The following is a 16,706-nucleotide window of genomic DNA, read 5'->3' as shown; positions in this document are numbered from 1 at the left end:
TTTAGAACCCCTGAATATCACACCTTATATATGGCCAACAGATTATGGACCACTGACCACCACACCTAATATATGGTCAACAGTTTGTGAACCTCTAAACATTGCACCTTATATATGACCAACAGTTTCTGAAGACTTGACTGTTTCATCTAATATATGGCCAACAGTTTGTGGAGGCCTGATCATCCCACTTCTATATGCCCAACAGATTGTGGGTCCCAGACCATCACACCTACTATATGGCCAAGTTTGTGAAGCCCGTACCATCACACCTACTATATGGCCAACAGTGTATGGGCCCCTGACCATCACACCTACTATATGCCCAACAATTTGTGGGCCCCTTACCATCACATCTACTATATGCCCAACTGTTTTTGGGCCTTTGACCATCACACCTGCAATATGGACATTGGAACGAGCCTTTAACATGTGCAGTGCAGGGGGATCCCCACTGCAGGGATAGTTTTATCATGTTCCGGAGTTCAACTTTAAAGTAAAAAAACTTTCCACTAAAACCTACAATATGGGAAACATTTGTGTTTGAACAATTACATTTTGGAATGAATTAAATTTTGAATTTTGGGTAAATCTAGGATTCTATCTATACATATACTAAGAGCACATGCACAATGCAGATTCACACAGTGTCCAAAGAACTGAATGCAACCTGGACTTCTCACTGCAGAACCAGGCAGCTTATTCCAGGTAAAAGTTATAATATAACTATAAAATTATATAAACGCTATGCTAATATAACGCTATAAAGCTTTGTCATGGAAGTTGCAACCAATAGAAAGGAAATGAACAGCATAATCAAGTGAGGTACGTTTTAGTTTATTTCTACAATCAAGTGAATTTCCACCTTGGTGCCACTTACCTTTACCAGCTCCTGCTGTGGCCAGATCTGGATAGGTTCCACTTGCTGTGGTGTTTGTGTCTGAATGCCATATGTGTTCAGGAAGACCTGCAATCTAGACAATGCATAACAAAGTGCCAATTACAATAACATATTTTTGCTAAAAATTCACATTACATTTTTCATTGACCTCCTAACAAGGTGTTAATGCACCAAATATTTGGTTTAAAATTTTAAGGATAAACCTATGAATTAAAAGCTATGGATGAATTGGCAGCAGGGGTGCAGTCCCCTGGGGAAAGAAGGCCCCGAAATGTCAGCCTTACCTATAAGAATATAGGTGAGGCTGACCAGTGTAAGAAAAATGTTTAGACTTTTTTTCCCCCTGAACAGTGTGTGTAAATATACATATTTTTTTAATTTAGCATTTTTGGGGGTAGATGGCTAGCTTATAGGTTCATTAGCTGAATGATAGCTATGTCAAAGTACTTTTAATGCTAAGCTGTAAATTCATGATTTACAGTATAAATATGATATGCCAGCTGAAAATATGTGCTGTTTATCAGCAAATTAATTATAAAATGGCTGGCTTTTATTGACATCTATATTGACTGTAGTCTTAACAGCTTTGAAATCAGATTAGCCCATTCTGCAGCTCAACATACAGACCGAACAGTCACTCATCATTCATTGACTTTCATCTTGTCAATATGACAATATATTCCCGCTTAGTCATAATTATTTACGAGTGCTCTTAAAAAGCTTTGTTGGATATGGATATATTTTCTGTACAAAGCGGGCTTTTATAATCTTACCGCTGACTCTCTGCGATCAGGGCCACATGTACTACCGTGTCGTTATCCAGGGGACCCTGAAAAAGAGAAGGAAGTTTTAATATATATGAATTGTAAGATACATAGTTACAAACACCTACAATCAGACTGTATATTACATATATGCATATATAAAATGTAGGTACTGCAGATGTATTTCTCTCAAAGTAAAACAAGGGGGACACTCACAGCGTAAGTTAATTGGTCGTCAGCACATCACAATTCCTGCAGGTATAATTGCAAAAAATCAACACATCACTTTTGTCTGTGACAAATACCTTGCAATTAACTGATACAACAAAATTGGACTTTGCAGCAAGAATTAAGGCGTGCCGATGACATAGCCACTGAATAATAATTAGGAAATTAACTTTTTTTTAACTTTTATTACTAATATTATTAATAATAATATTAAATAGGATTTATATAGCGCCAACATATTACACAGCACTGAACACTAAATAGGAGTTGCAAATGACATACAAAAACAGAAAGTGACACAGGAGGAGGAGAGGACCCTACCCCGAAGAGCTTACAATCTAGAAGACTCCATATGTTTTGTATACAAACTCAATGCAGATATAGTGATATAGTACCCTGGTGAGAAATTAGTTCAGGGTCATTAGTACCTTAAGATGAGCCTGGTTTACACCAACTACTAGATTGTTAGCTCCTTGGGGTAGGGTCCCCTCCTCCTCCTGTGTCACTGTCTGTATGTGTTTGACATTTGCAACCCCTATTTTAATGTACAGCTCTGCGTAATATGTTGGCGCTATATAAATCCTGTTTATTTTAATAATAAAGACAACCTGCATAGAGAGACTGATTATCTGAATCATATACCACAGCAACAGAAATGGAAGAATAGAAAAATGCATGCAAAAGCCAGATTATAGATTGTTTACTACTAAGCCAGTATTCTTGCTGAAAATGCAGAATGGCAGGTCAGGTTGCAATGAAAAGGTCAACTTGACCAAAGTATATGCTCCTCCAGTATAAAAAGTATAATTAATGCTACAACATTCAAAGACATTTTAGATGACTGGACTCTTTCAACCCTGTGGTAACTTTGCTGAAGGACATTTTCTGCTCCAGCATGAATGTCGCTCTATATACAAAGTCAGCTTCATAAAGACAGTTTGATTTAAATTTGGTGTAGGGAAATCAGAATGGATTACATAGGGCTGAGTGTGAGCATGGCTAATGATGCACTTGTTAACAATGATACCTATGAAGATCTCTTACCCAGCGATTCTACAAAAAGAATCATACAAATTCGGCATATAAGTGAATAGGAAGTTCAGATTCAGGCATTTGAGTTTGGTGTCTAATGGGCTGTTCATTTAAAAATGTTGTAATTGATGTCAATAGAAGGGTTATACAAATGTCATAAAATCATTGATTTGACATTTATTGGAAGCTTAGAAGCTTTACGGAGGAAGGAATAAACAGCTTAGAAGCTTTATTGAGGAAGGATCCCTGTGGCAGTAACTGCTACTGGGTGTCAGGAAGACTATAGATGCTAATAAAATGGCATACATTTTTGTTGCATGTTTATTCTTCTTGCACACTGAAGTTTTCAGCTTTACAGCCATTTCTGTAGTGCATTAGACCAGAGTGTACACCACAAATAATGTACACAAAAATTTTCTTTTTCTACGGGACATTTCCAGACATACTCCAAATCCTGTGGAAAGCTTTCCAAATAAAAAAGCTTGTATAGTTGCAGGAAGAGGAGGGCAAGTCAGGATGTCCAAAAGTGCAAAAGGCATGATGGTAGGATGTCCCAAAACGTTTGACCAAATGGAGCATTGAAATAGTATGTAATTCAATGAAGTGCATTAAATCTAGATTATGTAAAAAGAAAACAAGGCGAAAGAGAATAAAGGAGGGAGTGATGAATGGGTAACAAAAAAGGAGAGAGCAAAAAGGACTAAAAGAGTTAGAGAACTGATGGATAAGAAAGGTAGAGAACTAGGGATGGAGAACCAAGGAGAGGTAGCGAGAGAGAGAGGGAGAGATAAAGAGGAGTAGGATAAATGGAGAAAGAAAGAGCGAGACAGGGAAAGGGAGAAGAGGATAAGACAGTGTAGAAATAAATGATGGTAGAAATTGTTTGTATTCATTATAAAAAAACAAAAACAAAACAGTATTCTCTTTAATTCATGAAAACTGCCAAGCTGTGAAGTGAAAACAGGCCCACATACTAATGATTTGTCAGAACCAAGAATACAGCAGTAGGCACTGTGGTGCACTTGGCAGACAGCATATAGCCTGGACAGGCAATTTTGCAGCAACCCTGATTATACATGGCACGATGACTAACCCAAACACCTCATTTCTCCTCCAGACCTCTGCAGATTAATGCATTGATGCACTGTGTCATTAATCTCCCAGACACCGGTGGGTCTCCCTTGTCACAGCATGCTTGCAAAGAAGAGGGGGACAGGTTCTATCGTTACTCTTACAGCTCATGTTCTGTGCATACAAACGCCAGCAAGATCATACGTTTTAATCAAGAACAATGTGCTCAGTGATCACTCAAGCAAACAGCAAAGAAATATTATGTACTCTATTCATACAGGCAGAGTGCCGGAACATCAACCCTTTCCAGGGCAATAGTTCAAATTCTGGTTGTTCTAGAGAAGACACGTAAATACATTGACAAGCTGCGTATACATATGCTGCAAAGACAGCTCTAGGCAACTGTACACAAAACGTAAAAAGTGGTTTAGAAAGGGCTAGCCACCTGCATTGTCTGTGGTCAACCTGATGCCAATCTTTTCCCTATTGACGGCTTGGCATGCTTTGTTCTGCATGACACATTCTGTGTCTCTATAAGGAGATGCCTTCTTGGTAGAGGAGCAAAGCTTAACTCTAAATCAGAATTTTTTCCTTATTGATTGATGGAGAAATATTCAAGACGCAGAAGAATTGGACGAAGCCGAGACCCAGAGATTATGACAGATGCAGATCCTTGCCCAGCTGCTCCTCAAGTACAGATTTCCTTTTAGCAAGAAGAACAATGAGATGAATAGTGGTGACATAATTTATTTTCAATCAGAGGCAGCCTTATCTTAGCTGATCTTAGACTGCAGAGAATCAAGGTACCAGAGTTCCTAGTCACTGGAAATGTACATCACTCAAAGAAAAGTGGTACTATTTTCAGGGTGCTTTGTTTTTAGCTGTTCCTTATACCACTGCAAACCTTAGCTTTCTGAGTTCAGGTCCTACAGGTTTTACCCACTAGGTTGTCGGTTTCAAGAGGAGAGATTTCCCAATATTACTTGCCTTGGTCATAGAGGTCAGAAAGTTAGAAATAATTCCCCTACACAATTGGCAATAATACAACTAAAGAGTGGTGTCTGTAACAGGGAGCTCTGACTTCTAACTCAAATCACCACCAGTACTTGTCTTCTTTAAGCACAAAGCCACCCCACTGGCATTTAAATTGTCAAATGACAAAACCTAATGTGTAGTCACAGTGTTTCTGAACCTTTTTACATGGAGGAACCCTTGAAATAACTTTAGGGTCTCCAGGGAACCCCCTTCTATAATTTCACAGCTGACAGTAATGTAACATGGTGGTCAGTGGAAAGAATGTCTCTTACCCTGCTGGCCAGTAAGAGGTATTCCAAACCTGAGAGGAACAAACCGTTCATTACTCAAGAATCCCTTAGCGACCTCTGGAGGAACCCTAGTTTGAAAAAACTGGTGTAGCATGAAATCCCAGGCTGATTATGAAAAAACTGGTGTAGCATGAAATCCCAGGCTGATTATGAAGCCCCGACTTGTTTACCAAGTCAATATGAAATCTTGTTCCCTGAAAAAAACAGGCCATTTTCCTGGAATCCAACTGACATGTACCACATGTTTATGAGTTTAGTATCAAAGCTAATATTTGCAAGGCACAGATAATAAGTGGAACAAAGCACTAAGCAAGACATGGGTCCACAAAGCACACAAAGCCAGCACTTTTGTTACCTTATAAAACACTTAATGGCAGCCTAGGTTAACTTTGGCAAACAGATTTATCAGAGCAAATATTTTGTGAGGTATGAGGGAAAGACAAACTACTGTTTACAAAATTGAAGTATTCATCTCCTTTATCTTAAGTCCATCATAAAAGTAAAGTTTTGATTTTAAAACTGTATTATTTGTTTGCAAATGAAATTTTGGTTGCTGAGCACAGCAATTCAAAAACACTCAGCAGGGCAAAAACCTCAAGGCATACCTGCAGGGTCCAATCTTATTCTGCAAAAGTTCAATACGATATAAATAAGTCATACTTCTGATGTTGCCCTTTAGATAAGGTTTTTTATAAAAACAAGTAGAAAAGTACACTGTGGAGCTTATAATGCACTTTAAGCATAAGTGCTAAGTCACACAAAAATACGTCAGACTCAGTGGGGTCCATATTCCACTTCAATTTGTAAATAATGTCATTGAAAGATCAGCTTTAGATTTATACTGAACTGTAACATAGCAAAAAAAAAAAAAATATAGAACAATGTAAACTATGAAAGTGCTCTGGTATTGCATTTGGTTCTCACAGGGAGGATGTATTTTGTACATTTGAGAAAAAGTATCGACCACTAACAGACTGAACATTCATGATCCTTTTTTTTAAAATATTTTTATTGGCAAAGTCAGAAATACAGGAAACCTTACAAAACAAAACCAATAAACTGCATACAGTTACATCAATGTAAAAAAAATTAAAGAATATCAAAAGATATCAGAATGCAAGAGCACATAACCATGTAATCAGTGCACTTTTGTAAACTACATTTCACTCTGCCACTCCTTCCTTTTTCCGTTTTCATTGTGGATACAGGTAAACGTATTACCCCAATTTGGGTAACCAAAGAGGATTTTTTTTCCTAAAATAGTAAACAACAGTGGCCAAAAAAATAGTGATTTAGTCTGATGGCAAGGAAATGGGATAATATTTGCAGTGAATGAATACATTGGAAGGATTAAATTATCTTTGATGAAAGTGCTGTAATTTTCCCCCATTTTGAATCTATTTCAATGCAATTTCCTAAAAGGAGTTGTGAATTTTTTGCAGTTTTGCATTTACAGTGGACCAAAAATATGCTGGTCAATTACTTTGGTTTTGTGGCTTTTTTTTTTTTTAATTTTTTGATACAGTTGGGAAGCCTTGGCAATTGCAACCCTGTTAGGTTTCTATTGTCTGTATCTGACTAATGATATTCAACCTCTCATCTGTCCTGATGACAACAGGCTAAATAGCAAGAAAATAAGATTATTTTTAAAAGTCAACAAAAACATTTGCTGGGAGATATACTGGAAGTCTAAACCTTCCATTTTAATGGAAAGTAGGGAAAGATGGACACTGATAAACATAATGTATACCAGCCCAAGAAAACTTCTTCTGCAACTTCGAAATCATGATCAAGAAACGAGAGAGGGACTGCCATCTTTTCATCTTTTCTTTTTTGCCTATTTTAGGACATAGGTCTGAAACTTTCTGGAAGGCCAAGGAAAGACCATTAAAGGGTTGGGCAACACAACCAACAACTGTTAACAGGTATAAAAAAAATAACACCCAAGACCGCCTGCAGCTCAAAAAGCCAATTGGTCTGTAGCATTCTCAGACAATACAAAGAAATCGCTGATCTGCTGGAAAGATGAGTATATGAAAGTAAGCATCTTTGAAGTCCAAGACAGCCAGAACATTCCCTGGGTCCCAGGGAGGCAACAAGATGGATCAATCTGAAATTATTTTTTGCAGTGAACGTTAACATTTACTGCCATAGAATTCAAGATGGGGAGAATGTCCTATTTGGGTTTAAGAACAATGAACGGGATAGAATAAAACCTAATGGAAAATATTGCACTATGAACTGTAACACTGAGGATTTCAATAGATGCATTTTAATCTGTGCAGAGATATGGAAAAGCTTGAAGTGAGAGAATAAGGGACTGGGAACATCAACTAGCTCCCACTGTGGGAAGATGGGTGAACCTTAATTCAGAAGAAAGCATATCTAAAGGTTTTGTAGACTTGAAAAGCTAGGCTTGGCAGCTAGATGGTGATCTAAGTGGAGGTCCTGAAAGTTAAATTGAGAGAGTGAGAAAACAAAAAATCTACAGGCAGTAAGGTTTGCTAATAGGGGTATTTCCTCTGGGGAGAATGGGTGGTACGGCCAGTAGTACCCTTAATGATATTATCAATAGCCAGTCTGAAGAGACATTCCTTTATCCCTTTTGAAGGCCACGTGGACCAAACACTTCTAGTCTTCAAATCCAGTAACTTAGCCCTCTCCTAACCTTGTGAATTCCCTCCTATTTGCTGTTGTGTAAGTTAAATGTCTCCAATGGGACGCAAACAGTAAAACTTAAAAACTTGTTAATCTATAGGTAAAACGTTTTTCTTAATTCTCGGTAAAGTGGGAAAAGACTGGTATTCTAAAGTTTTATGGTTTACAGTTACAAGGCAGGAAGTGGGGGAAAATATGCAGCAAGGAAACAGACAACAATTAAATGCTAACAATTTACTTCTGTATGTATTCCTGTTGTAGAGTTATCTTGTGACAGGACAGGGGGCAAGAGAAAATTTCTCCAATGGAGCCAAAGACAGAATAAAAACATTAATGTCCTTATCTTTCCCCCAATTTATTTAATGCTAAAGGAACAAAATTTGACTATCCACGGTAACAGACAATTTAACTATTTCCTATTCTAATTTTTTTTTAATTTGCCATTACATCTTTATTGATTTCTGCTGCATTTGAAGAAAAAATATCAAAAGCTTTTTTTTTCACATTTTACTGTATATTACATGAAAATTCTATTAGTTTGAGTCCCCTGTTTTTCATGGACGTGGAGTAGATAACAGGTTCATGAATTCATACTCTACAATGGGACCTTCCAAAGAGTTCACAGGCCCAGAGAATGATATCAAAATGAATTTCCATCTCTCATTTGAGCCAGTGTATTTGCAGTAGAATTTCACGGGCTGCTGCCCCTGATGAAGTGTCTTATCACGCACTATGCAATCGTTTTCCAGTTCACTTATCTTGGAAGTCTTGGTGACGGTTAGATTGTGGTGTCAGTTCAGTTTCTGCCAGGCAAGCTCAATTCTCTTTTTCAAAGCACCAAGAGCAAAATTCATGTGTGAGTGGAAGATAAAGCAGACCCCAAAGTCAGTGATAAAAAAAAAAAATGAACAATGTTTATTGCAATCTTAAATCTACAAAATGAGAAACCAGTCATTGAGTGGCTAATGCAGTCAGTAAACCGAGCAACTGTGTTAAATTTATATTCTGGGCACCAACATTTTAAGGCCTGGGCAAATCAAAAAACACAGCCTGGGTGAAAAAGAGTGAGTACAGGTGGGGGTGGAAATAATACATCAGTGTGCTGGTGGCAATTTAACTTTGGGGGTTTGACTGAAAAGCCCAGTAACTGGTCACTAACCCCCTCTGAAACTATTATAATAGGAGTTGGGGTTAAAATTTGAATAAAATAAAATGCAGTACATCAATTTGTTTGTATTACAGGGATGCCAGATTCCAGAGAGTTTCCCCACATATGGGGTGGGTTTGCTGTATAAACATTGTGCTGTTTAACTTCGTTAAACTTCCATATAAGTTAGGGCTGCTGAAAGTGAAAATCATCTTAATACTGACACTAAGCCACACTGCCTGGTCAAGGCCTCTGTAAAGTGAAATTCCCAAACACAAAATAATTACATTATAGCAATAAATATATAGCAGCAAGTATTTGTGTGCCATTATGTCATACTGGACATCTGGTGTGTCCCTGTACCTTTGAGGGGGAATGGGCAGCCTCCAGGAATATCCACTCTTATTCACTTATTGCCATACATGTACTGTAAAAGTTTAGAGTTAGGGACCACACTTTAAAGAGGGGCTATGAAGGGAAAGTGAGCCTTCCACACATATTTGCAAAGATATGCAACTAAAACCACTATTTGTTTTTATTTTGTAGACTAGTTTGGAGCGTAAAAAAGTAGATTGTTTGGTAGACAATTTTGTTTTATTTGAGATATTTGGGAAGGGAAAAGGTAAAGAATAGGAAAATCGAAGAGAATGGAGTGAAGGAAAGAAAAGAGAAAGGGAAGGGGGAAAGCTAAATGAAAAAGTAAAGTTTGGAAAAAATAAAGAAGGGAGGCAAGGAAAGAAAAGGAAAAGAAAAAAAGAAAAAAGGAAATGGAAAAAGGAAAAGGAGGATGGATATGTTCAACCAAATCTCTGTCAATGTGAAATCCTTGTATAGCCAAAGAAACAATGTTAAGTACAGTGTTATAAATTATGGAAATAAACAAACATACTGAGGATTTTACATCACAGGGAGAACAGAGAGACACAAAGCAAGTATAGAGAAAATAGCAGGAAATAACAGGTCAGGGAGAGGACAACCTTGAATTGGGAGCCCAACAATATCACTGAAACACTTCAGAGGCATGAAGTCAAAAAACAGCGCATAACAATGTCAACAAAGAGAATAGGTGTATCTATTAAAAACAACAATATAGCAATTGAATGGTGTACGTAGCTTCAAAGATAATATATTTTTTAATCGGTCCTTTATAACAAAATTAAGCACATGTTATGTATATTTCACAACTGGCGGGTTCAAATAATAGTGAACTCCATAATGATAGGCATTCATGCTATTGTAGCTGCTAGATGAAGAACGCTGGAACACATGTTTTCTGGAAGCATGGACAAGCAAAGAGTGGCCTACTTTCACTGTTATTCAATGAACAAAAATGCTAAAAAGTATATTTCAACTCAAAATGAAAATGTAATATATTGCAGCCTATTTATCCTTAGATGTGGTGGTTTTATTATTATTATTTTAAGGGTTTTGTTTTTAAGGCTAGTTACATATTTATGACCATTGGTCCTGTCATCATTCTAGCATCTCTTAACTTACTATGCCCTGTACTAAAATCTCGAATTTGTTGTTGTAACTTAAATCAGGGGAGCACCCTAGGAGAACAATGATGCTCTCCCTGTACACTAAGAAAACGTTGTCAAATTAAGACAGAAATGTGTTACTACTAGGCCCACCAGATGAAATAAATAAAAAAACCTACAAAAAAATGAATGCAGGTTTGAATGCTAGGTTGAAAGACACTCATTTCCTGATTGCAGGGTGACATGTGCCTTGTTACTGCTATCACTATGATAGAAGTTCTAGTAAAACCTAACTGGACCTGTTTTGTTGAAAACAATGTCATCAATGTCATAAGCAATACATAAAAGTCTATTTGAATATGACTAAGCTCTAAAAGATATAAACACGTGGCTCCAGTACTGAAGAACTCTTAACTTGGAAACTTCTTGGTCTCCTACTGCAAGAATAGATGCAAACACCAATAATGGTTATACACTGATCTATTTCCCAACCTTAGTCCCAAGATTTGATCTTCATTCCTTGAAATAAAGTTTCAAAGGCTATTAGGGTGTTGGGCTCTTATGAAATCATGTATTCTGTTATTGTAACCTGGATCCACCTTTGAAATCATGTACCTTGTTTTGCTTTATGCCAAATACTGTGTTTAATGTTTTATAGAAACCGTTTAGAACTTAACATATTTCTAATAAACTTTTAAATATCTATTCCTTGTGTCACAAAACTCCCTACTTTGTGGTTTCACTGTGAATAACTATAGGTCCTCTGGCTTTTCCCATTTGTTGTTCATTCTAATAGATATACAATGACATGAATAAATAAGATATATAGGTAGAGAAAGAGAAAAATGACAGGCCTTTTAAAGCACAATAGTTATTTATGTAGGTAAGATTAAGAGTTATTTTGGTCTAATCTAGACATAACTCTTCTGTGCTAGAACCTAATGCGAAGACAGTCCTACTAATCTAAATAAGGGTGATTTTGTAAACAGTATCAACATATATGTACAGTGACAGACGTAAGTTATTCTCTGAACCCAACGCGTATCACCCAAGAAGGGCTTCCTGAGATTTTGAGAATTCAAAATTGTCTGTCGATTAATGTCTCTCAAACACCATGTTGAAATGTTCCTGCAGGCTAGGCACAAATATTATCAGGTAATAAATATCTTCCTTTTGGGTAGAACACTCTCCATACTGAATAAATAAGAACCTTCACAGACATATGATAGCATAGATTGTACCTTGGGTTTAATCCATTGCAGTGCAAAAAATAACAAATCTAATTTTAATAAAAAGCCAATATTAGCTAGCTTTAGTTGTGGTACCTTCAATAACATATCCCTCAATAAAGCATTATTTAAAATCCCTCACATGACTGGCGCCTTTTTCAGTGAGATGGAGTATACTTTAACACATATGTATTAGGCAATTACCTGATTAGAGTACCGCATACTGATATTTCTCTGGTCCTGACGAGGAACATAACGATGCAAGGGATCAATGTCTCTTGGACTTATAAGTTCGTCCACTACAACATAAGGGAAAAACATAAATTACTTGTTATATAAAAAGGAGCAATTGTTTTAGGTAAAGTCACATATGACATTTTTACTTACATTTAATTAAACATGAAAACAATATTTATCCTTGATTTTGAAGTTTGGATTAGATAACTCTGCATGAAAACTGGAAACCAGTTTAACCTTAAACTGAACTTGTAGCCATGTTAAATTTGTACAAGTATAAATAACAGTAATATTGTGCCTCAATGATGCGCCTGCATTGTCTGCACCCCTCAGATATCAGACTACAAGCGGCCATGCCAAGACACAATGCACAGTCATGGGCCACCATTGCATATCTCCATATGCTGGTAACGACCAATTATGATGTAAAGTTGATGCTGAAGCAAGTACATATAGATAGGAAGTGGCTGAAAGATTTTTGGGCAGCATGATGCAACTAACAATAAAAAAGTAAATGCATTTTATAGGAGAAAACAGTAATTATGCAAACTAAATCCACCCACTTAGGGTTTAGATCTACTTTTTTATCTTATAGAATATCCTTATCTATTCATACCGATTTTCAGGAATATTTCTTATAATTTCAAATGAATGGAGGAAAACATCAAATTTATGAAAAATCAGTTAGGAAAGTACTTAACAAACATTTTTATCTTTGTCCTGGTAAAATGTGGACTGATAATAAAATCAGGCAATGCTTTTTTTTAAAGTTAAACAATGGCAATACAGAATAATTACTGAAGAAGTGGATGCCACATTGACTATTTGCAGTTGTTCACATTAGATCAATACATTTGGATTTTTACAATGGATTTTTATAGCAATGGAAAATGAAATTGAGAAAGAAACTTGCATACTGTATGTCTATTATTAGGGGCAATCTGTGAAAGGACCCCCAAAGGTCTTTTCTTAACTAAATGGTTAAGCGGTGCATCGTTGTGAACACATGCAGATCTAAGTGGAGGAAAAGCCTACATTTTTTTGACACCGCAAGGAAAAAAAAAGGTATCGCTCACAGAGACAGTGGAAAATTTGTTGGCACTTGCATTGCAATAGAAGCAAAGACTTATTATAACTTCAACTTAAACCAATTAAAGGCTTATAGGTCACAAATTGTCCAGCAAACAAGTATCTGGTACAAACTAAGATATTGCACTGCCCAATAGTTGTCTATCAGAATGTTAAAAACCGAACACCAACTTTGCTTCTTTACCAACACCCCTACTTTGCCAAAGCCAAAGCTTACTCTCATACCCGTCACAGTGCAATGAAACCTGGGTGCACTCTCAAAGGACAATAAATCCTGAGGAGGCTGCAAGGCTTTGGAGAAAACATTCCAGAACAAAACGTTCACATGTGCCATCTCCCTTTTAGTTTAAATGAGCACCAAGAAACACAATTACTGCAGTCTTTCATTTGTGAAATCAAAAGGATGAGTCACAGGGCTATAAAATAGGAAATACGACATATATCTGTGTTGTGCGGGAGGAGCATGCTGAGCAGAAACACACAAGACGGGCATTTAAAGGCAATCTTGTAGAGAGAGCTAATGGGCTGCGCCATGCTTCAGGTAGCCCCCTGGAGCACGAAGCTTGTATGATACGCCTTACAAAAAAGATGAAAGATGTTCACATACTGTGTGCAAGGTTATGTCTTTCTTTCTTACAATACCTAAAAATCAGGAGAAGAAGAAGCTGGTGTATATATACAAATATGGGCCATTCAGTCAGAGCAGATGATTACTGATTGCATTAGCAGAGGTCCTGTTTAGTGAAAATGTCACATGTCCAAATGATCAGTAAATCCATAGATACTGGAAGCTGAAGTTATGTGCTGTTTGTAACTTTCCTGTAGTATAAAAAGAAGTTGAACCTGGCTACTCTTAGCGGGTGAAAGCTGCCAAAGATAATGTTGAGCTTTCCATTAAGGGGAAAGTCACTTCCCAAAAAATCTCACATTTTTATTGACCCTTTGTTATGATGGACTGAGTTTTTCCAATAGGAAGGAGGAGGCAAGCTCCATCATTACCATGGATTGCAAGGGCATTTTCCCAGGGCAGTGCAGCATGTGTATTTACCAGAGAAATACACCCCACACGTACATTCACTCCTTGATGAACTGGCTTCAATAATTTCAACAATCACTGACCCAGGACAAACATTATCAGAGGAAGTCCTCAAAAAGGCCATCTTATTGTCTCAGTACAGGTTTCCAATAAAGCTGAAATTTGGGTTACATAATCATTGCCTGAACACAAAAGCCATGTGTGAACCAACTTGAATCTTGGTGTCTCTGTGTATTTCTATCTGATTTGATGCCTCAACCTAGCATAAAGCTACTGCATTTTGATCCTGTTAGCTTCCTTAAATAAGTTTAGAGTTCAGTTTTATAGCTAAACATGTATATAACAAGCACCCCTTTCCTTATACATGCATGTACAAGATTGCTAAACCTGGAACTCCTTTACAAAAGGCAAGACTTTAATCAAATTGCACAGGGTAACATTCTGTCTCACTACACTGAAAAAATTTGGAGTCATATTTTATATTTCTCTGCAGAGACGGCTGATTTAGGGCTGCTACATAAATCTAAGCCATGTTAAAGTGTAACAGAGCCAAGACTTACGTTGTGTGGAAAACATTGAAGTCTTTAGCAAACAACTCCCTCGGTGAAGGGTCTGAGATGGACGAGGTTTTTAAAGACGTTTAAGTTGACGGGGTGACTGAACAAGACACAATATTGAGGGCGGCAGCTGGATTAGAGCCGCTTCTGCAGTCAATGTGATACCCAGGACAGTCGTCTGCGGAGTATATTACCCGAACACGGGTCATCGGCTTAAACACACTCTAGATAGCAGCAATTTATCAGTCTGCTGGTACAAAGAGAGGTAGACTGTTACAACAACGGAGTGTTCTTTAGCCACTTAATGTGTAACTAAAGTTACACTTTGAAGAATATAAAATCAGGCGAGTGAATATTGCAGAAAAGGACAGGTGATGACTCTTCTGCAATAATCTTACCTACCTGTTACCTACCTACCTATTTCTGGCAAAAAGTTGAGCTGCGCATGCACAACGTCAGCTTTGTTTGCCAGGATACCTAGTATTCTTGGCTTCCGCAGCCCGTGCTGGGAATGAATGAACTCCTGTGCGGGAGTTATGTCATTCTGAAATGGCCAATCAAGATGAACAAGGATTGTAAGGAGGAAGAAAAGAAGGAAGATGGTGATGCTCTGCAATGGAATGGGGATAGGTGAGTAGAGCAGGTTTATTCTGCTTTGATATTGTGTGTATATATATATATATATTTTTTTTTTACAAATATTTAAAGTTGTACAGTAATGATATTTGAAAATGTTATTTATGCTGGTCATGTCACATATTTGAAGTAGATAAAAACCATACCAGTATGATAATTTGTTAAATTTATTGTATTTTAAACAAGTATCATGTTTTATTTCATAAAAAACCTTTAAACTTTAGTAGTCTCTGTTTACTACTTCCTGTCTATATGCACTTGCTTTAGCGGCTGCACATCATTGCTCCACCCTGTCACACATGCCCATGATTACAAAGATTCATGCGTATGTGGTAGCAGAAGTTGTGCAATGACCTCCTGTGAGGTGTCTGTTGTCACAACAGCTTGTAATCTCTATCAGGGGGGTGTGTAATGGGGTGACATTGTAGTATTAGAATTTGGACAGTATTGTAGACCCCTTTGGCAGACATTACAATATCTCCAGTAGAAACTGGGTTTACATCAGATTTTAGGCTCAACTATATCCAAACCTCCCAGTCTGAGCTTATCTCTTCATTACAAACCTTGGCTTACAAAATAAGTGGAAATCCGTCTAAATATATTTTTAGAGCTTTGTATAAATAAATGTATAGCCAGTATGTCAAAAAATTGCAGCCACTTCTATGTCTATAGGCGCCAACATCATACTTGTATAATGACTTACCCAGCAACTTGGCGATGATGTACAGTGCTTGTCCCCACAGGAAGAGCTTACCATCCCGTCCACAGTTACTGGGGAATCTTTTCTGGCTGTTTGGGTTAAGTTTCTCAGCCTCTACAAAATCTGCTGGAACATGGTAATATTCGGGGACAACAGGACATCCTACAGGAAATAAATGGAATAATAAGAACATATTTTATAAACAAAACACCTGCACCTCATAGATCTTTTCTCAAGTACACACAAAGGTTATATGATACTAGTTCCAAAGGGCAAAAAGTGTCTGACATAATGCCACATCGCAGATTAAATTCTACATAAACACACATAAGGAGCAATGATGCCTTTAAAGTTCCATTGCTTCTCATATGTGTTCATATAGCTGCTTTAACCAAGAAATAAATAATGAGGTTCTATGAAAATGTCCTCTGCACTCTGCTGAAATGAATTGAAAATGATGAACTTAAGTTTTGAAATAAAAACAAAACGGTCACATGTCCATTTAAAGTGACATGATTTGCTCTCCAACATTCATGGAGTTCTCTTTGATCCACTGAGAAAATAAAACTGTGATTGGAGGAAGGCAGGCCACATGTTACTCTTGACAGAGATACT

At 37.2% G+C, this 16,706-nt stretch overlaps 1 protein-coding gene across 3 annotated transcripts in view; it reads right to left on the bottom strand.

Moving 5' to 3' along the window:
- PHKB (phosphorylase kinase regulatory subunit beta) overlaps window positions 1–16,706 on the bottom strand; it is a 171,496-nt gene that overhangs the window by 56,091 nt on the left and 98,699 nt on the right. For all 3 annotated transcript variants that reach the window (XM_072422462.1, XM_072422461.1, XM_072422460.1), the window contains 4 exons: window positions 16,095–16,253; window positions 12,041–12,135; window positions 1,675–1,730; window positions 881–974 (listed from right to left, as the gene is read on the bottom strand). In XM_072422462.1, the coding sequence (XP_072278563.1) occupies window positions 881–974; window positions 1,675–1,730; window positions 12,041–12,135; window positions 16,095–16,253 (404 nt within the window). The remainder of the gene's footprint in view (window positions 1–880; window positions 975–1,674; window positions 1,731–12,040; window positions 12,136–16,094; window positions 16,254–16,706) is intronic.

Source organism: Pyxicephalus adspersus, chromosome 9, assembly GCF_032062135.1.
Source record: "Pyxicephalus adspersus chromosome 9, UCB_Pads_2.0, whole genome shotgun sequence".
Classification (NCBI taxonomy): domain Eukaryota; kingdom Metazoa; phylum Chordata; class Amphibia; order Anura; family Pyxicephalidae; genus Pyxicephalus; species Pyxicephalus adspersus.
The sequence above is the reverse complement of the archived record's forward strand: the minus strand, read 5'-3'. Positions and strand labels throughout refer to the sequence as shown.